The sequence below is a fragment of the Coffea arabica genome, chromosome 4e (genome assembly GCF_036785885.1).
Source record: "Coffea arabica cultivar ET-39 chromosome 4e, Coffea Arabica ET-39 HiFi, whole genome shotgun sequence".
In the NCBI taxonomy this organism is placed as follows: domain Eukaryota; kingdom Viridiplantae; phylum Streptophyta; class Magnoliopsida; order Gentianales; family Rubiaceae; genus Coffea; species Coffea arabica.
This window is the reverse complement of record NC_092317.1, coordinates 5,010,746-5,029,824: the sequence shown is the minus strand read 5'-3', so window position 1 is coordinate 5,029,824 and position 19,079 is coordinate 5,010,746. Positions and strand designations below refer to the sequence as shown.

At 37.3% G+C, this 19,079-nt stretch overlaps 2 protein-coding genes across 2 annotated transcripts; both read right to left on the bottom strand.

The window, feature by feature from the left end:
* Window positions 1-1,250: 1,250 nt before the first annotated feature.
* On the bottom strand, window positions 1,251-4,730 carry LOC113742317 (beta-glucosidase 44). Its single transcript, XM_027270139.2, has 11 exons — window positions 4,390-4,730; window positions 4,167-4,225; window positions 3,398-3,473; window positions 3,235-3,306; window positions 3,064-3,151; window positions 2,700-2,952; window positions 2,496-2,611; window positions 2,115-2,332; window positions 1,968-1,999; window positions 1,778-1,880; window positions 1,251-1,692 (listed from the first exon to the last, which is right to left on the bottom strand). The coding sequence occupies exons 1-11, from the start codon at window positions 4,679-4,681 to the stop codon at window positions 1,418-1,420; spliced, it is 1,584 nt and encodes a 527-aa protein (XP_027125940.2). The 5' UTR covers window positions 4,682-4,730; the 3' UTR covers window positions 1,251-1,417.
* Window positions 4,731-8,721: 3,991 nt separating this feature from the next.
* LOC140005949 (actin-interacting protein 1-2-like) lies at window positions 8,722-13,948 on the bottom strand. Its single transcript, XM_072047329.1, has 6 exons — window positions 13,453-13,948; window positions 12,891-13,052; window positions 12,083-12,269; window positions 10,924-11,343; window positions 9,622-10,029; window positions 8,722-9,093 (listed from the first exon to the last, which is right to left on the bottom strand). Exons 1-6 carry the CDS (start codon window positions 13,845-13,847, stop codon window positions 8,836-8,838), a joined length of 1,830 nt encoding a protein of 609 aa, XP_071903430.1. The 5' UTR covers window positions 13,848-13,948; the 3' UTR covers window positions 8,722-8,835.
* Between the last annotated feature and the right edge of the window lie 5,131 nt (window positions 13,949-19,079).

The window sequence follows — 19,079 nt, the reverse complement described above, 5'->3', positions numbered from 1 at the left end:
CCGAACTAAAAGTTTCACAAACCATAGAGTATCATTTCAAAACCGATAACAATTGTGTGTAAGCAAATAAGCCTGATCTGCCACCGGTCATTTGGTCCAGTGGTCATCAACATTAAAGGTGATGCTGGAGGTCAGAGGTTCAATCCCTGCTTTTCATAAATTTGCCACAATTTGTGGTGGTCTTAATTGACCTTCATCGATGGAGTCTGTACTCACATCGAACTCCCTCCCCTTCCCCTTAGACTAGGCTAAATTAGGTTACAGGACATCTATCGTTTCGGCAAAAAAAAATTAAGCCTGATCTTCCGACTGTACTGAGCACATGGAGCAGGAGAAACATAGCCGAAGAATAATTGCTTCTGTTCTGTTTCATTTTCAGGGGTCAAAATAGTTAAAGAGTTGCTGATATAAATTATCCTTGGGACAGGTAATTGAGTCCTGTCTGTCAGCAGGCATTCATGATGAATGTCAGACCACTTCATACCCGAATGATAGATTATTGTGGCATGTAGTCCTTTTGTCTTCTTTTTGACTTGTATACAGTAATTCTTGTCATTAAATTTTGCTTAGGTTAAAAATAAAAAAGCTTGATGTGTTATATTTAATATACAGAAAAGCTCCACGTAGTTTCAAAACATACAAAACAATATCTTATATTTTAAATTAAATTGTAAACTAACAGAATTCGGTAAATTTAACGAAAATGATGGTCTCGGCTGTTAAATTTACCGGATTCCGTAAGTTTACTATTAAGTTTATCGGACTCCGTTAAATTTTCCGTTAAATTTATCGAATTTCGTTAAGTTTATCGGATTCTGTTAGTTTACAATTTAATTCAAAATATGAGGTGCCGTTTTGTAGGTTTTGAAACCGCGAGAAATTTTTCTGTATATTAGGTATACTACAGGGGACTTTTTTGTTTTTAACCCATTTTGCTTCCAAAATACTTACTAGCGAGCAAATGGCTCAGTTTCCTCAGTTATCACCGTTGTTTTTCTGTCACTAAAATTAGCATCAATTTCTTGAGTGCTTAAAGATTGAAGTCATATGCTCAATTTGTTTTTTTGTCCATATGAAGGAAGAAAGCTAAACTGAGTCGTACATAGTGAAGAAAATCCTTACCAGATGGGATTTTTTTTTTTTTTTTTAAAAGCAGTGCCTTTATTAGTTTTCTTAATTATAAATATCAATTGCTTAATTATTATTATTATTATAATAGCTGTCAAACTTGGCAAGATAGATAGTAACAATGCAGAAGAAAATCCTCGTGATTATTTATTACTAAAAGGATAACGGCTGGTGAAGAGGCATAGTCACGGGTTGGTAATCAACAAAGCACCCTCGGATACCAATCAAAGTTTATTCTATGACAAGGCAATTTCTAACCAACCAAAACAAAGAAGAAAAGTAAAACTATTCAGGGCTGTCGGTGAAGTAATTTCTGGAACCAACGAGCCGACATCTTTGGATACCTCTTGAGGGTTTTGAAGTCGACGTATACTATGCCAAAACGGGAAGTGTAACCCAATCTCCATTCAAAGTTGTCGAGCAATGACCAGGCAAAGTAACCTATCACATTAGCTCCATCATCCATTGTCTTCCTGAGTTGAGCTAAATAGGCTTTGTAATAGCTGATTCTTGCTGTATCCTTCAAGCCTGCAGGGAGGGTCAGGTTCCCTGGATCATCCATTCCTGCACGTACATTCAGCCATTGCTGACACAAACTTCATGAACTAGTAATAGGCTGTAAAAGAATTCTCAGAAGTCCTACTCGTACCGTTTTCTGCTAGTATAATGGTTGGATTTTGATACTTCTCCTTCACATACATGACAGCTTTGTAGAGTCCCCAAGGTACCTTATAAAGCCAGTCAGAATGAGCCTATAGGTGTTAAAAAAAAACACTGATTAATTCTTTCGTCATTCAAGAGAATACCGCAAAACCATTTACCATGTTGCAGAAACTTACCCTTGGACCAATTGGCACCCCATTACGATCATCTATGTAGTTCAATGGGGAAGACACAGTTTATAGTTAGAGACAATAAAGCAGAAGTTTATTAAAAGGAAAAATCTTAAGCGTGGACCAGAAAGCGTGAAAAGATGGGCATCTTACAAGCAAATCCGCAATTCCAATCCTGTTGATAGCCAAGATCTTTTTGCTGTCCTCGATGCGGGTCATACATGTAGTAGGCGGTATACTGGTTTACCCCCACATAATCAAATGAGCCTTTAACGATCTTCACCTCTTCTTTAGTGAACTTGGGTAGCCGATCTGCTACTATGTTTTGCAAATTTTTTGGGTATTCACCATATACAAGTGGGTGCATAAACCTGTATGGATGATAAAAGGCCATGATCTTCTATGTCTCAAATCTCAACAGAAGCCTTTTGCAATCAGCTAGGCTTACTGTGGTTTATGCATATGAGAAATCCAAATGACTTGCTTTTCTTGTCTACACAATACACAGATTTTTTTAGAAGAAGAAATTCTTACCATCCAATATGAAAATCTCTTGCCCTTTGAGCTGCATCATTGTCTTCTTTTGAGTAGGTATGAGGTTCATACCAGACAAAATCAAGGAGAATGCCAATCTTTCCCTTCTGCTGCTTCTGTAATTGCACAAGATTTTCTGCAAATAATTGCTCATCTAATTCCAAAACATCAATTCCAAATCACAGGAAATAACATGGATTTAACCTGATACTTCTCGCGATATCTCTGAACTGCTGATGCATGGCACAAGATGAGGTTATGGGCGGCAATATAAGGCTCAGTTGCAGAGTTTCCAGCTGTGCAATTTCCAAATGCTTTGGAGCACCTTCCTGGTGCAAAGTATCCATTATCATATCCTAGAGCAGCTATGACTCGAGGCTCATTAAATGTAAACCAATTCTTCACTCTGTCTCCAAATGTCTTGAAACAGAACTCCGCATAGTCAGCAAAATCTTTCCTGCAAAATTTTAGAATGTGCAAGAAAAGGCAACATATTCAAGTGCCAAGGCCATTTATCCTTGTATGCTATTGGGAGATAGATGAAATGGCCAATCAATTTCGAACTTACGCCACTTCGCGGCCCAACCACCCATTGTATCTGTCCTGAAGTGCTTGGGGGAGATCATAGTGATTAAGATTGGCATAAGGTGTAATACCTACAAATTTGGGAATTCCACATATCAAATGCAATACAATCTTTATTTCCTCGTCTATGTAATAAGCCAGTCACAACATTTACCTTGTTTAAGCATATAGTCTATCAGCCTATTGTAGTAAGCAACTCCCTTCCAATTTACTTTCCCAGTTCCATCTACATTGGATAAACATGTGTCAGAAATATCATACCAAATGCAAACAAATTAAATCCCTCAAATTGCAGAATTATAAGAAGTAAAAGTTACTTGGAAAAATCCTTGACCAGGAAATTGAGAATCGGTAAGCATCAAAATTCAGCCTCTTCATGAGATCAACATCTCTCTGTTCACAAGGAAGACACTTTAATATATACTAGATTCCAGGAAATAGAAGCACAAGAATCAGAAGTAAATTCACATTTAGTTTTCCTTCCTCAGTCATTTGTCGGTTGAGAAAGATGTTATTGATTAATTCGCCTGTACGCAGTCAAACAATTTGGAAAATAGAAATGCCAATTCTGCATTGTTTTTGGTTTATTCACGCAGAAAAGAATACCAGATGAACATGAACATATGAAACCTCATATTAATTTGTCTGCTAGGTGTGACAAGTGACATACCAACCTCCTCCCATTTAATGAAAAAATCTTCCAGAATCCACTCCCACAATTATTTCCAAGAGTATCTTTACCAAACACATTTTTTGTTGTTTTCAGAATAGCAAAATCTACCATCATGTTTCGCTGGCGTTCACATTCTAATTGTCTACTTTATTCGTATATTTGTGAAAGCAATGTTATCTCCAACTGCATTAAAGGTAATTAAATTTATCTACTTCTTTAGACTAATGGATAACTGCAAACAGTCCTAGTAGTAACCAAGAAAATCAAGGGGATGTCCTTTACTGATTCCTTCACGTCTTGTAACCAAGAAAATCAAGGGGATATCTTTTACTGATTCCTTCACTTCTTTTAATCTTTATTTTTTTGGCATGCCAAAAAACTCAAAAGAAGAAAGAATGAAATTGTTAACCCACCTTGTATCTGTGGTACTGGTCGACTGTCACTTCCCCAGTAGCATTGTTGGGTTCACGTCCTGTTTATCAAGTTAAAACATCATATATATATATATATATCAAGAGATCAACCAAGAGAAGAAAGAAAGAATTTGGCAAGAAAGGTTTGAATAATTCATGGACAGAGAGCAAGTAAAATTTTTCTTCTGCATCAGTAAACAGTACTCCTAGTAGAATTATGTACCAGGAGCTTTGATGAATGTATCCCAAATGCTAGGTCCACGGCCATCTTTATCAGCCATGCCTTCAACCTGGTAGGCAGAAGTTGCAGTTCCAAAGACAAAACCCTTTGGAAAAGTCCTTCTTAGCATCCCTTTTGGGGATTGAAAGTGGTGCTTCTCCTCATTCAGAAACTCCAACTCTTGGTCTGCATTATTAGCAGAAGCAGCACCTTTCGATATTATTGACGTTAAAGAAGTAGTTATTAGCAGCAAAAGCAGAATTTTGCCGTTACAGCTTTTACTCATCATCTTCATTTTGTTATCACAAACAAAATGTTTTAAGTGTGTGACTGAGAAGTAAGTGAAGTGAGAGGTCCCTTATTTATAGATGATGATGATGACAGAGCGGGCAACTTGCATTTGCCTTAAAAAAAGATAGCCTTTTTTTTTTTTTTTTTTTTTCTCCTTTTCTTTTGGGTAAGAAAATAGTACAAGACATGGATAAGCACATAAAGATTTTTGTCTCTTAAGTTCAAAATTGGAATAAAATTAACACTACAGATTTGGTTTTTATTAAAAAAATACTCCCTCCCTTAGTAAAAGTGTTTTAATTGAAAAGGCAATTAAAGGTAATGTGACGAAGTATGTGCATGTATTAGATTTTGGTTTCATGCATTTTTGAATAGTAGATTGTTTGAAATAATTTTTTTGAAAAAATATTATAATATTTTTTTGATACGATATATGTAAGATTTAAAAAAAAATGTATTGACGATGCAAATAGATAAATTTTGACAAATAATTCACGATCCAAACAAAAACATCTAGAAAGACAAATTTTTCTACAATTTGTCAATACACTTATTTGAATATTTGGGTAAAATCTTGGAGGAAAGAGTTGAGGAAAGATCATAATTCCTCACAAACTTCATTGTCTGTGCATTATATTCTTTGATGAAAACGGACAAAAACTCGTAGGGAAGCTGCCAAAGGTCAATATTCATTCGACCCTAGCAACGTTGAAACGCAGAAAATAACAATAAAAGAAAAGGACTAGATAATTAACTGAACCTGCTGTTATCAGGAAAATAATTAATTAGAAAACACCAAAAGTATAGCGACCTGCAAATATATGTACGTACACAGATTATTTTCTTCAAAATATATGTCTTAAAAAAATAAAGGAAAATTTAGGAAGTCTTAATCAAAAAAGATAATCTAATCTAATCTTATCTGGTACTGGTACGTAGTAAATTTGGATCAAGAACTACTATAGTAGCAATAATAATTTCTGAAAGGTTTATGACCTTGAGTTGATATATATATATATACATACACACACGCATGGCTCGGATTACGATATATATATATATATATATACATACACACACGCATGGCTCGGATTACGAAATGTACATCCATTCTAATACTGTAATATGTGTGAGGCTCACCAGAAAAAAAATAGACTATTGTGTTTAAGTTTTTTTTTTAAAAAAAAAAAAAATCTTGTTTATGCATTTAGATTTAGCATTCAAGAATGACATCAATTCGCAGTAGCATGAATGAATAATGCCTTTAACTGCCAATGCTAAGTCGCAGTCTCACATCACAATGTACTACTGAGCTTATCCAATTTCGGCCTAATGGATGATCATGTTCGTTAACGTTGCACCGCACCTACATCATCAATCTTGAGTCCTCCACTTTATCGGCCGTCATTTGGTCCTGTAAAACTCTGCAACTTGGTGGCTAGGCCCGGTTTTGCGGGGTTGTCCATGGCCATGGTCTGCCTCCGCCAGTAGCAATCGTCTCAGTCTCTAACAGAAGTCATGAGATTCTTGAGGACAAGAAGCATCAGCTTAGCCAACTTGGGTTGATGGCTTTTACCACCCAAGAAAACAAACAATAATAATGACAACAGCTTGATTTTCACTCTGATGCAAAAGTCGTTCTGGTGATTAGCTTTTCGCTATTCTTCTTCTTCCTTTTTTTTTTTTTTTTTTTGGACGACAAAGGAAAAAGGGGGTGCATAAGCATAACGGCCCTCATTTTTTGACCGATAGATGATCCAACTGACTTGAGTCAGCTGATTGAGGATACGTGAAATAATTGTCTGGTCATAAGAAAACGAAGGCAATTATGGGGTAACGCTTTGTTGATCCCAACAACTTTGAGTTTGGAACTAGTAGAGGGTAGGAGCAATCTTGTTTCTTGCCTCCCCTCAAAAACATGTAGATTGGATAAAAATAGAAAGGGTTTGTCCATTTAGTGCTCCTGTAATCATGGTTCAAAGAACTCGATTGAGTTATTGGGAACACGGCCGAGACATGTCTTAGATAGATAGATAGAAACGATCGAGTCATTCCAAATCATTTCGAATCAACTCGAATTTTTATTATTTTTACTAAATTTTAATTATTTTTGCTTATCATAATTTTTTATATTATTCACAATTTTTAGAATATTAAATATTTCAAAATTTGCGTCTTACTAAGATCGCGACTGATATACCAATACCGATGTGGAACGGTCCGGACCATGACCACGACTTTGAACCATGCTTGTAATGGTTTAAAGGACACCAAATAAGAACGGTATCATTTTTTGTGTGTGTGTGCTTATCTATCTATCTGGTGGTTTAAGGGCACAAAATAGAAGAAATATATTAATAGAAATCATAACAGATATTTATATACAAGTGATGTTTAGCATGTTGTAGTTCAGTTCCACTTCATTCTAGAGAGATGGGATGATTCACTCAGTTACATTTGCTCTTAGAAAATGAAACACACAAGTAGAAAAACCTGTTTGGCGGTGTGGCATTTGTGACCTTGAGTTTGCTTGGGAAGTGGTAACAATGGAATTATTTGTCAATTGGTATTCATAGTTTGGTGATCGAATTCTCATCCCATGTTAAAAGAAGTTTGAGAATTAAAACCTAATAAAACCTCTTTCTGCTCTTGTAAAGGTCAAATTAACCCAAAAAAAGAAGAAGAAGAAGAAGAAAAAGAAATAAAGTCAAGCCCGGGGAAGACTTTAAGCTTGCAGTATTTAATGATGAACTCTTCTGGACTCGACCATAGGAAGAATGAGTACAAATTGGTCCTGGCTTTGGACAGGGGACGAAAAGTGGTGGTCTCGTGATCATGGTCCTTCTATCATCTCTAGGCGTAGATGCAATAATGCAGCTTGGATTGGTCCATTCATGAACAGGATTTTTGTCCATGTTAGAAGCCTCTTGGCAGATATGCTGCAACCCGTTTTGGTAAGATTTGAGAGCCTCAAAAGGAGAAGAGTGGGGCCCGGGACGGGACTCAGGGTCTGCATTTGCTGCAAGTTCTGATCCCAATTCATGATTTCAAGAAATCACCAAATAAAATAAACCCAGAAACAGTCTTCAGAAAAATAGGCAAGGAATTTCTGAATTAGTAGTTTTTGTTTTATACAATGAAAATTTCACTTAATCTGGAAAGTGAGCATTATAGATAAGTTTTAGAGCTGGCCAGAGATAGATAAGACATTGTACCATCACCAACATTGAATGGTGGATGGTACTCTAAATTTAGAGAGGTTCTTCTGCAAATTAGTATCCTTTGTCAGACGGATGAAGATAGAAATCAACCACCAGATATGTACTTGAATTTTCACCACATACACTTTTCTTATTTGCACTCCCACTGTAATTTTTATTATATAATTTTCATTTATTAGACTATATGATATAACAAATGGTGAGTTTGCAAATAACAACCCATAAAATTTGGCTGCGATTATCGGCAAGTTTCAATCAAAATTTCAAGAAACCAAAGAGAAACCATAACTACACAAGATCGCCTCAGATACGAGGAGCACCAGAAATCCACTTGAGCATTAAGCAACGACTCTATGATCATACTTGATTACGCTACCAACAATTTTCCAGAAGCTAGTTACAAATTGACCGAAAGAAGCAAAATCACGCCAGAAAACTTGAATTCAGAATCCTAGAGATTTTGAGAGGCAGCTCCCAAGGAAATGCAAAAGCAAATGAAGAAATACAAATCCTTGCATCACCAGAGGTTCTACATTGTTCAACCTGAAGTCCATTTCATCGAAGGTATCATGCAACTGGTTTTAGTGCTGCACCTCTAACATCTCTGCAAGCCATTAACTCAGCAATTTTTCTGTCTGTGTCCAAAATCTTCACCTGCGAGATTGATTTCAAATGGTACCGAAATCTTCCCCATCTTCACGCAGCAAACGTGGCACACCTCAAGCAAACAATTGTATCACTATAAAGGCTGTTAATAGAGCATGAAACAACTGAAGTAGCATGCTATATCAAACCTTCGGCCCAGTTGGATTTCCAATTTCAATTTTCTTTGACCACAAAGCCAAGCATCTAGAGAAAACCCAGAAGGAAAATAGAAAGCGGCACACTGAACACCGTCTGCTACTTTGGCATCTGTATAACTTCTAAACCATGTCGATTACTGTGGAGTTATCCTCCACATGCGAACACATGCATCCTCTCCAGAACTAACCACAGTCCGTTCATCTGTGAATGCTAATCCATACACACCACCCAAATGAGCTCCCTTTATGGTTATCCTGCTCGATGCTGGCTTGTTTATATCATATACAATAACACAGGTATCAAGTGATCCAGTAGCAACCACGCTGCTATCAGGGGACCATGCCAAGCAGTTTATACGGGCAGTGTGATACAACATATTCTTAAGCTTTACCTGTAAAAAATAGAAAGCCCAATAGCATTCACATCAGATATTCGATACAATAAGAAATTTTGTAAATTTAAGATGATTCCGTGAATGAAAAATTTGGATATCTCAAATGACACAAAGACATATGAAACAAATTATTTGGTTAGTCAGGAGCTAACAGCTTATGTTTCAACCAGTATCAAGCATGAACAATAGCAACTTATTAGAAAAAATCTCTCTACACTAAATATGTCTTCACTCTCTAAACTTTCACACTCAACATTAGTTGCTATCCAATGCCTAAATTAGCAGAGCATGAAACTCAAGGCATCAAAATGAACCTAAATGAAGATGTAATTAAATCATTTTCAGATACTAGCCTCAGTGAATTATCATTAGAAAAAGCTCAAGCATTCAAGATGTTTTCTTTGACCTGAAGTTAATAACAAAAATATCAGAGCTCTAACTTCAACTCAAAGTTGCTAAGATCCTGCAATAATTAGATCATGCTTAGCAAACTATGTACTGATGAAAAAGATCCCAATTTAGTACCTCACGGGAAGCACGATCCCACACAACAGCTTCTCGATTAACATCAGCTGAAGCAAACATGGAAACATCTGGAGAGTAACGAATGACAGTAATAGCCCCCCGATGCTTTTCAAGAACAGCCTCTTCTGCAAGACTATCGCCATTTACAGAATACAAGTGCAGCTTACCATCTTGACCACCCACAATGGCTTCAGTACCATCAGGTGATATTGCACAGGCTGTTACAGGAAACCCAAGATTAACAGTTGACACCACCTGCGTACCATGAAGGAGGACTACTCCTGTATCAATTGAGACCAAGGCCACTTCAGGAGATAGATGGGCAATGCTCAAGTCCTTCGGTTGACTGCCAACATCAATACAATCTCCATCTCCGCACTGATCTTCGAGTAAAGGAACTCTCCAAATCTACACCAGAAAGTAGAATAGTAAGCATTAAGAACCTATATGCCCTCTAACATCACTAATTCGTTTAATTTAATCACAAAGATGCCTGACTTTCTTCCCAGTAGTCAAATCATAGATTACAACAATCAAGGTTCCAGTTTTTTAAACTATATTTTTTGAACAATCAAGAAAGTCTGTAATCAAAGTTTACCAGAATATTAACTTCAGAAGGCAGAAATGGAAGGGTTTAGAATATATGTTGTTGAACAATACTAATGTAGAAAAAGGAAATAGGGTCAAGATTTGATCTCTTAAGTGAGATGCTAGTCTATTTCGTCCTCATATTCAGCTCAGCTCTCTAAACAATTGACTAGAAAGATGAAAACTCAAAGTGTGCATGAAATACGTCGAAAAATCAATCTAAAGAAGTAACAATAGCACAAGTGAGAGAACACGGGGATAGAAATTTGAATTTATGACACATGTAAGCAGATATGTCGCCAACAAGTATGATACTTGATTTTCGAAATTGTGGAGGAATATTAAAAGATTTTTTTTTGTACCATTATTAGTAGTAACTCATCAAAAGAATGACAGGATGCTACCAGAATAAATGAACCTGTTAAATCAACAAGTAAAGCCATACAATATGCCTGATGATCAAAAAAGTAATTTCTTGACGTGACAGGAAATAATTTCTTTGGAAAAAAAAAAGTGTCCGCTTAAAACATTTGGAAAGCCTTTTTAGAGTGCAGGCAAACCTTAAATTTGGGCCTATTACTACTTGTACAAACACACTTCCCCTGCTCCATGCCCAAAAAAGCAAAAACAGTAACGCAGAAAAACATCCAAACGCAAAATAGGGCCATATTAAGACAGAAGGAATAGCGAGAGAGAGAGAGAGAGAGAGATTGCCTTGTTGTCAAATGATGATGTAACAATTTGTTCTTCAACTGCTGCAAAACATTTTATCTGAGCATTCACTTTCCTCTCTAATTTACCACAATATCCAATGCCTTGAACCCATTTAACTATTAAACCATCATAGCTGCTAGACAATATGATTTTGTTGTTCTTAACCACAGCTAATGAATTGACATTCTTCATGTGTCCAGAAAATGAGACTGGAGTTTTATCAAGATCACTAGCTGAGAACAGAGAAATGGTCCCCCCAAGAGAAACAGTGACAATATGATCATTCTGCCATAGACATCCAACTAGCATGTCCTCAACTCCACCAGATCCAGGAGAAGTCAACGTCGTCTTCACCTTGCCATTACCACCATCAGAAATCTCCCATACTTTGGCAGTCTTGTCAGCAGACACAGTTAGTACCTGAAATGCAAGCAAGATCAGTTAGTACATCGAAAGAATGAAAGAAAAATTAAATTTAGAATAGAAAAACTGCAAAATTTTACTAATGCAAGAACCTTAGACTCTCTTAAAAGTCTGTATTTCCTGACAACCATTTTATAAACCAAAATATTTTGAAAAGAAAAGGCATGAAGGAGTAGCTCAAGTCAATTGTGGATTTGTTTCATCAGAAAAGCATATTTGTCCAACATCCTTGATAAGAACATAAAACACTAATGGGAGCAGTTCAATGATGTACGAATTATTGACCCTTGACTCTAAACTACCCTCTTCCAAATAAATTGCCTGTCAATCCACATGACGAAGTACCTGATAGATCAAGTTCATGCCATAGTCTTCCATGATGGAAGCTGATGCAAGCATCAAAGACCAATTAACTGGGCAGCAGAACCATCAATTTCCACATTTTCTACCCTTCTCCAGGATTAAATCTGGGAAGTCCTGGAGAAAGGGACCTTTTTTTGGTTTTTTTTTAAGGGGGGAGAGTGGTGGAGTGCAAAGAAATAGCAAGTATTTTGCTCCAAGATTTAATTTTGGAAACTAATATTGAAAAACCTAAAATATTTTAGGATGTTAGTGAGCTTCATTTTAAGTTGAAACTAATAATCCCTGTATCTTTTTGTCTTCCCAATGTTCACGGGGGGACTGCTGTAGTTTCAACAGGCAAGATAAAGCAATTGAAAATGGAGAAAAGGTTTACCTGCTTACTATCAGGACTCCAGCTTACAGCATATATACTACCTTTATGACCATCCTCAGATGACAGCTCTCCTAAAATGTCCCCAGTTTTGGCATCATAGAGTATGCCCTTCTTGTCAGAGCTGACACTAATTAATTTGCTGCCATCTGGAGAAAACCTTATACAGTTGACAAAATTTGAATGATCCCTGCAGGTTAGGAAGATGACCAATACATGAAAAGCATACTCATTTTTGTGGTACCACCAAGAGCTATTTGATGAAATGCTCAAGCACGTTATATGCTAAAATGCATTAGCAAAAGGTCTTCATCAGTCAGAAACATAATACACACCTACAGGCTTCTGTGTTGGAGATTTTTGCCAGAGTGGTATGTGAGAATCCTAAATGTTGAACTTCACAAATTTTGTAATGGATACAAGTTCATTAATTTCAGCACAAAAGCTCTTTATCAAATGGCTTTGTTTCAAAAAAGTTAAGATGATTTGATTTCCCCCTTGCCTTTATTTGTGGTCAACTCTAGTATGGACCCCTAGTTAGCATCAAACTTCTGTTTCACTATGGCCTCCTGCACAGGAGGGACCTGCTTCTACACCCTTCTATGTGCCTACCTCAGTGTTGAGCTATTACATGTATAACCTCAATGTCTGTACCAAAATGATTGCAAATTCCTCTTGTCCCAGATTAGCGGATATCACCTGATCAGATGCATCATGTAGCAGTAACAATGCCCCCAATCATTTCTAAAGTTATCTAGAAGGCTAGAGCCGTTCACTGATTCTAACACTTAATAACAGTAATGATAAGAACCTGTGCGATAGCTTGAATTTAAATGGTGGTCCTTCATAAAAGTTCACCAAGAAGTCCTCTCCACAGGTTGCAATGCGGAATGGTCTTGTTGGCTTAAAATCACAACTCAAAACCCTCCTTGAATGACCATCAAATTCTCCAACATTAGTTCCAGAATCCCACCTGCACAAGTCAGTTCAGCGTTTATTACTACAACTTAACACATACATATTCGAGACCACCTTCACAAACACCATAAAAATAAGATACAAACAAAGGCACTGACTTGAACGCATGAGCGAAACCAGCAACTATGTTTGGGATTAAATTTCAGGGTCCTGCTAAATATATCAAAATACATGATCCGTTAACCGATTTCCTACAAAGTTTTGCAAGAGTAGCTTTCTTCTTTATCAAATTTAGCAATGCAAGAAAACTGGTACAAGTATATGCCACAGTACATTAAGAAAGAGTGCAAAAGATTAAACATTTCGCATAAATGACAAAAGAGCTTTGGCAAATTTCCATCAACAAAGCTCAAACGACCAAAAAAAAATTAGAACTTTTTCGAAAACCCACTTACATAAAAGCTCGAACAAAAGATTTTCCTTTGCCTTCGCCAGAGGCAACGATCCTTAACCCATCAGGTGACCATTGAAGATCATCAATCCGACCCGAAAGAACCCGGAACTCATTTCTAAGGACGAAGTCGTTATGGGTCCCCCAGATCCGAACCACACCCGAAACATCAGCAGAGGCGATCCATTCGCCATTGGGGGAGTACCGAGCGACGGTAGCCGGATAAGCGTGCTCGACATAAACGGCGACTTCAAGCGGGCGGTCAAGGTACCGGATAATAACGGATCGGCCGTTTGTGTAAAGGATGGAATTGGATTTCGGGTCACCCGATATTAGGATGCCCCGACCCCTTTCTGTTGAGGGTACGCATGCATACGTTTCGGTGAGCTGAGCTGCCATCTTTTTCCTGGCTTTTGTTTGGGATGGTGAAAACTGAAAAGTCTGTCTGAGGAAGATTTGAGCTGGGAAAAGGGGAATGTTGAGAACCCCACCAAATTTTTTTTTTTTTTTTTTTTTTAACTTTCTCTTTCGCTTTGAGGAATTGCCACGTGGACCAATACATGTGCTTAGTGTAGGGGTTGATGTTGCAATTATTACGTTTGATTAACTTGCAATTATTGCAAAACATTTATTCTTTATAATTTTCTCTCTTTTTTTTTTGGCCTTTTTGGATTGAAATGGTGGTACTTTCCTATTGTTCTTCTCCGTTAGAAACCTCTCTATTTATTTATGTCTAAATTATTATAATTTTATGAAATCATCCAATTATGTTACTCCTATTACTTTTCTTTTGATCTCTAAATTAACATACTAAAAATTCACATTTTTAAAAAATATTTTGACAATCAATTATACAGAGCATTTGAATGATGAAAAATGAACTGATAATATAATAAAATTAGTAATGATTAATTGGATGGTAAAACTTAGTCAATTTCATACAAAACTTTGTACGTGACTAATACATGTGATGAAATATATTATGAATGATGTTGATTTTCGAAAATAATTTTTAAACTAATTTCATTGAATTGTATTATAAAGAATACAATGAAGAGAAATCTAGTCCTCGTCACTGTGAGTGAGTGCACGATGAATTGATGTACTCTATATTTCTAATCAATGGCTAGTCATCTCAAGAACACAATTAACCACAATAACAAAATTCAAAACCGGAAATTTATGATGCAATTTTGAATACTTTCCTACCGATCTATTCTCAAAGGACCATGTTTCTGATTCTTCTATCCGATGTAGAACAACTAAGGATTCACAAAATGTTGAAGACATATTTATCCAATAACATGCAAGGATTTTACTGCCTATTGGCCATTGCCAATTCTCTTCTAGTAGCATTTTTTAAAATAATTATTAACCGGTTTATTGCATAAGACATTTCATTTTACAGAATAAGTTTTTAAGCTCGTATGTTGGTTTCATAATTGATCAAGGTCCATAATTTAGAGTGTTTAAGCAATTTAAACGATGGTATATAAAATGATATTCACATTTTGTACTTGATATTTGAAGCTTCACTTGTATCCATCAGCTTCTCACAGTTTTAATTAAACTTGATATATGCATACTATGGTGGGATGGAGCAGCGCTTGAATGCGTCTTTTCAATGTGATAGTTAATTTTGATGTCTCGAGGATATTCTATGGATTTTATTTTTTTTAGTGTAAGTGGAAATTTTTGAATTCAAAACCATAAATGAGAGATTTTGAATTCAAAAAGAGGTCTGTGGAATTCTTTTTTTTTTTTTTGGTTAGATAGGAGGGCTTTAGACCCATTACAAGGTAACTAATCTAGGCATAGTAACACCTACTACATCATATGCTAACCACTTCCTCAACTCCTCAGGTGGGGACGCAATCTCCTGAATTCCTGGCTCTAGACTCAAGCTTCTCTTGGCTAACCAATCCGCACACAGATTACCCTCCCTCCATTGGTGTATTACCTCACATTCCCATCGTCGCCCCTTTAACCCTCTAATCTGGTTGATCTGCTCCAAGAGCGGGCTCTCATTTGGCTCCCGGTCAATAAGCTTTAAACTAACTTTAGAATCCGTTTCAATGATTACTTTCTTATACCCCTTGTCCCAGGCTGTCTTCATTCTAAACCAGATAGCCCACAGTTCAGCTCCAATACTGGTCCTCTGGCCCAGATTTGCCCAAAAACCACCAATCCATGTTCCGTACTCATCTCTTAAGAGCCCGCCAGCCCCTGCAACACCACTCCTGGAACTATACGCCCCATCTACATTAACCTTTATCCAACCTCTCTCCGGTTTAGTCCATCCGATATTTATAGTTTGTCTTTCCCTGCTCCTAGCTTCCCTGTCTAACATTCTTTGATTAGATTCCAACAGTGTCACTATCATTTTATCTAGATTATCAAGCTTACTGCTGTCCATATTAATGCAAAAATTATTCCTGCCCCCCCATATTGAGTACACCACCTGTTGGAAAACTGCCTGCCTGTCGAAGTGATCCCATTTGCCTTTATTACCTCTCTTCAGGTTCCAGTCTTCTCCACTATTGCTGTTAAATTCCGCCCAAAATTTTGGATGAACTAGAGTGTACCATATCTTTCTAGCCCAAGGACAGTCTCTTAAAGCATGGAGCTGCGTTTCCGGGTCCTGCCCACATATCTTGCAATAACTACATTTCTGGAGATGTCTTCTCTTCTTTTCTGCATTAGTTAAGAGTCTTTGGTGTCTAGCCAACCACATTACGAACTGCAATCTGCCCGGTCCTCTTTGCTTCCAAATTTGATCCCAACCTTTTTGATCCGGGACTGCTTCTTCATTGCTTTCCAGATTATACGCAGTTCTAGTTGAAAACACTCCCCCGGGTTCCAGAGTCCAAACTGGCAAATCCCTGTTGGTCCCCTCTTCTTCTAAATGTACGTCCCTGAGCCTACTTAACATTCGGATAGGTAAGAAGAGCTCCAATTCATCCATACTCCAACCCTCCCCAAGTACCCAATAGTCCCTGACCCTCTTATGCATCTCTCCTGGTGGAATTTCCCTTTCGCTCATTTCCACTAACGGCTTTTCTACTAACCATATGTCCTTCCAAAATCTAACATCCACCCCATTTCCCACTTTCCACCTTACTTCTTTGCTCAAAACCTTCTGCCCCTCCTCCATACTCCTCCAAACAAAGGATTTTCTCCCATTCCTTCCCGGTTCTTTATATTTGTTTCGAAGAACCCTTACCCACAACGACTCCTTGTGTTGCAGAGCTCTCCAGTTCAACTTAGCAAGAATTGCTCTATTGGTCTCCCTCATTTTTCGTATCCCAAGTCCTCCTTCCTCTTTGTCCCTTGTCACAGTACTCCATTTCACATGATGAATTTTCCTGTACTCTATTGAGGTCCCCCATAAAAAATCCCTTGCACATCTCTCTATTTCATCTAGAACTGAACATGGCAACATAGCCGTTTGCATGATATATAATGGAGTTGCAGCTAGCACTGACTTTACCAGAGTTGCCCTTCCTGCAAATGACAGTATTTGCTTTTGCCAGCCTACTAGTCATTTTTTGACTTTCTCCACAACTGGTCGAAAGGTACTTTTCGTTACCCTCCCATGTATTAGAGGCACACCCAAGTATTTTCCCAAGTCAACCGTGATCTCTATTCCAAATCTCCCTTTTATCTGCATTTTCGCACTTCAGGGTACGTTTAAGGGTTAATTACATTTACCTCCCTTGAGGTTTGACCAAATAACGAATTGATCCCTGAGATTTGACCAAATAACAGTTCACCCCTTTGAATAAACAGACATTTAACAATCACCCGCCTACTGTTAAGAGACGTTAGTCATTGTACTTGACATCAGGAAAAAGAAAACTTGGAATGACGAAATTGCCATTTATTGTATCCAGCTGTCATGAAGATTAATTATAGTTCCGAAAATACCCTTTTCATTAAAAATATATAATTTACATCCCAATCACGTTTGACTTGAGAAGAAAAACACATCCCCATTGCCTACCTTTATCTGGACAAAAAGAGAGCCCATTTTCCCCAAGTTTAACGAGCAAAAACTTCAAGAGAACAACAACAACAAAACTTGGAGAGAATCAAGCTACTTGCGTAAAAATCAACTTGCCGCTACATCAGGTAAGCATGTGCTGGTTCCGAATCATAATGTAATGGTGAGTTAACATAAGTAGAAACGTGACCTGGCGATGTTATATATCTGGATTACTTGCATTTGAACTGGCACAAAATGGTTGAGCACGAGACATGTTGCAATGTTACTTGCATAGTTTACAGATTGGACAGCATAGAATTCTCAGATCTCAGAGTTAACTTGCGTTGATATTTAAGCCTATTACTTCATTATGTGGAAATCTGAGTGGTAAATGAAAAAAAAAGGGGCAAATTCTCAGATTGTTGCATCTACCAAATATGCATTGTGTCTACTGTGCTTGTTATCTTTTAGGTACAGAGCAACTTACTTACTGCAACTACTGCAGCATCACCCACAACAGAAGTCGTCTATAGAGCCTTGGTGCTGAGCAGAATTATGGCCTGTTGATGGGGTGATCCTACTGTCTGAGAGGAGTTATGGTTACTCGTATCATTCTTGGTAAGCTTTCTGGAGATTTTTCATTCAACCATTTCTTACACGTTGGAAATTCTGTCTTCCAGAGTAAAGCGCCAGAATCACTCAAAGCATCTAACGTACAATAGATTTTGGATTCCAACTTTTCCAAGCATTTATTGTGCAATTGTTAGAATAAGACTTAGGGGAACCTGTTTTTGCGCCTGCTATTATTGTTGCCTAGCGTCGGTATGTAATTTACCACTGTAGTATTTGATTTTACTTCCAATTTCAAATGACAGCAAATCAGCTGCTTCAACTGCAGATTCTCTTTACTCATTATTCTCTTGAAAGGGAGAGAATCTTTAAATGATGGACCAGCTCCTTCAGCACTCTTTCTTCTTGTGATCTCACATATGAAGAGAGATGTTTACTACGGCAGCTAAAAGGAAAGCTAGGTTTCCTGGTGTGTATCCACTCCTGTTTTGTGCAAGGAACTTAAATAAATCCTCAGATCAATGTTCTTAATACAACCTTCTTGGCCCAGATTGCTGCAAGAGTTTATCCGCTGCTTGGGTTACATCAGTTGATCCTGACCATTTGGTGGCAGGAGGAAAATGGAAAGCAATGAACTATCTTTCAAAGGAAATTTGAGAAAATGAGATTAGACAAGTTAGAGAAGCTTGCATTTGGGTCTGTGAATAAGCTGGTACAACATCGATTGCCATGAAAATTGGCTAATATATGATGAGATAGTAATTCATTCATAAGGGAATGATGAAATGTAAACATCTTGAGTAGAGAGTGAAGTTTTCGGAAATATCTCTCTGCTTCGCAAATGAAATATCTCTGGCTTTCTAGATTTTCACGGCTCATATGTGTTAGCTGATGGAAATGTCTTTTGTGTCTAGTTTAAAATGCTACAAAGATTTGTTGTAAATGTTCTTGGATGAAATGGAACCTCTAGTGTTATTTCAGTGGTATAACGTTTGGTTGTTTCGAGTTGTTTATAGTCTACTTCATTTCATGCAAACAATTAAAATAATTATTCATAACAAAGACTTGGATAATTG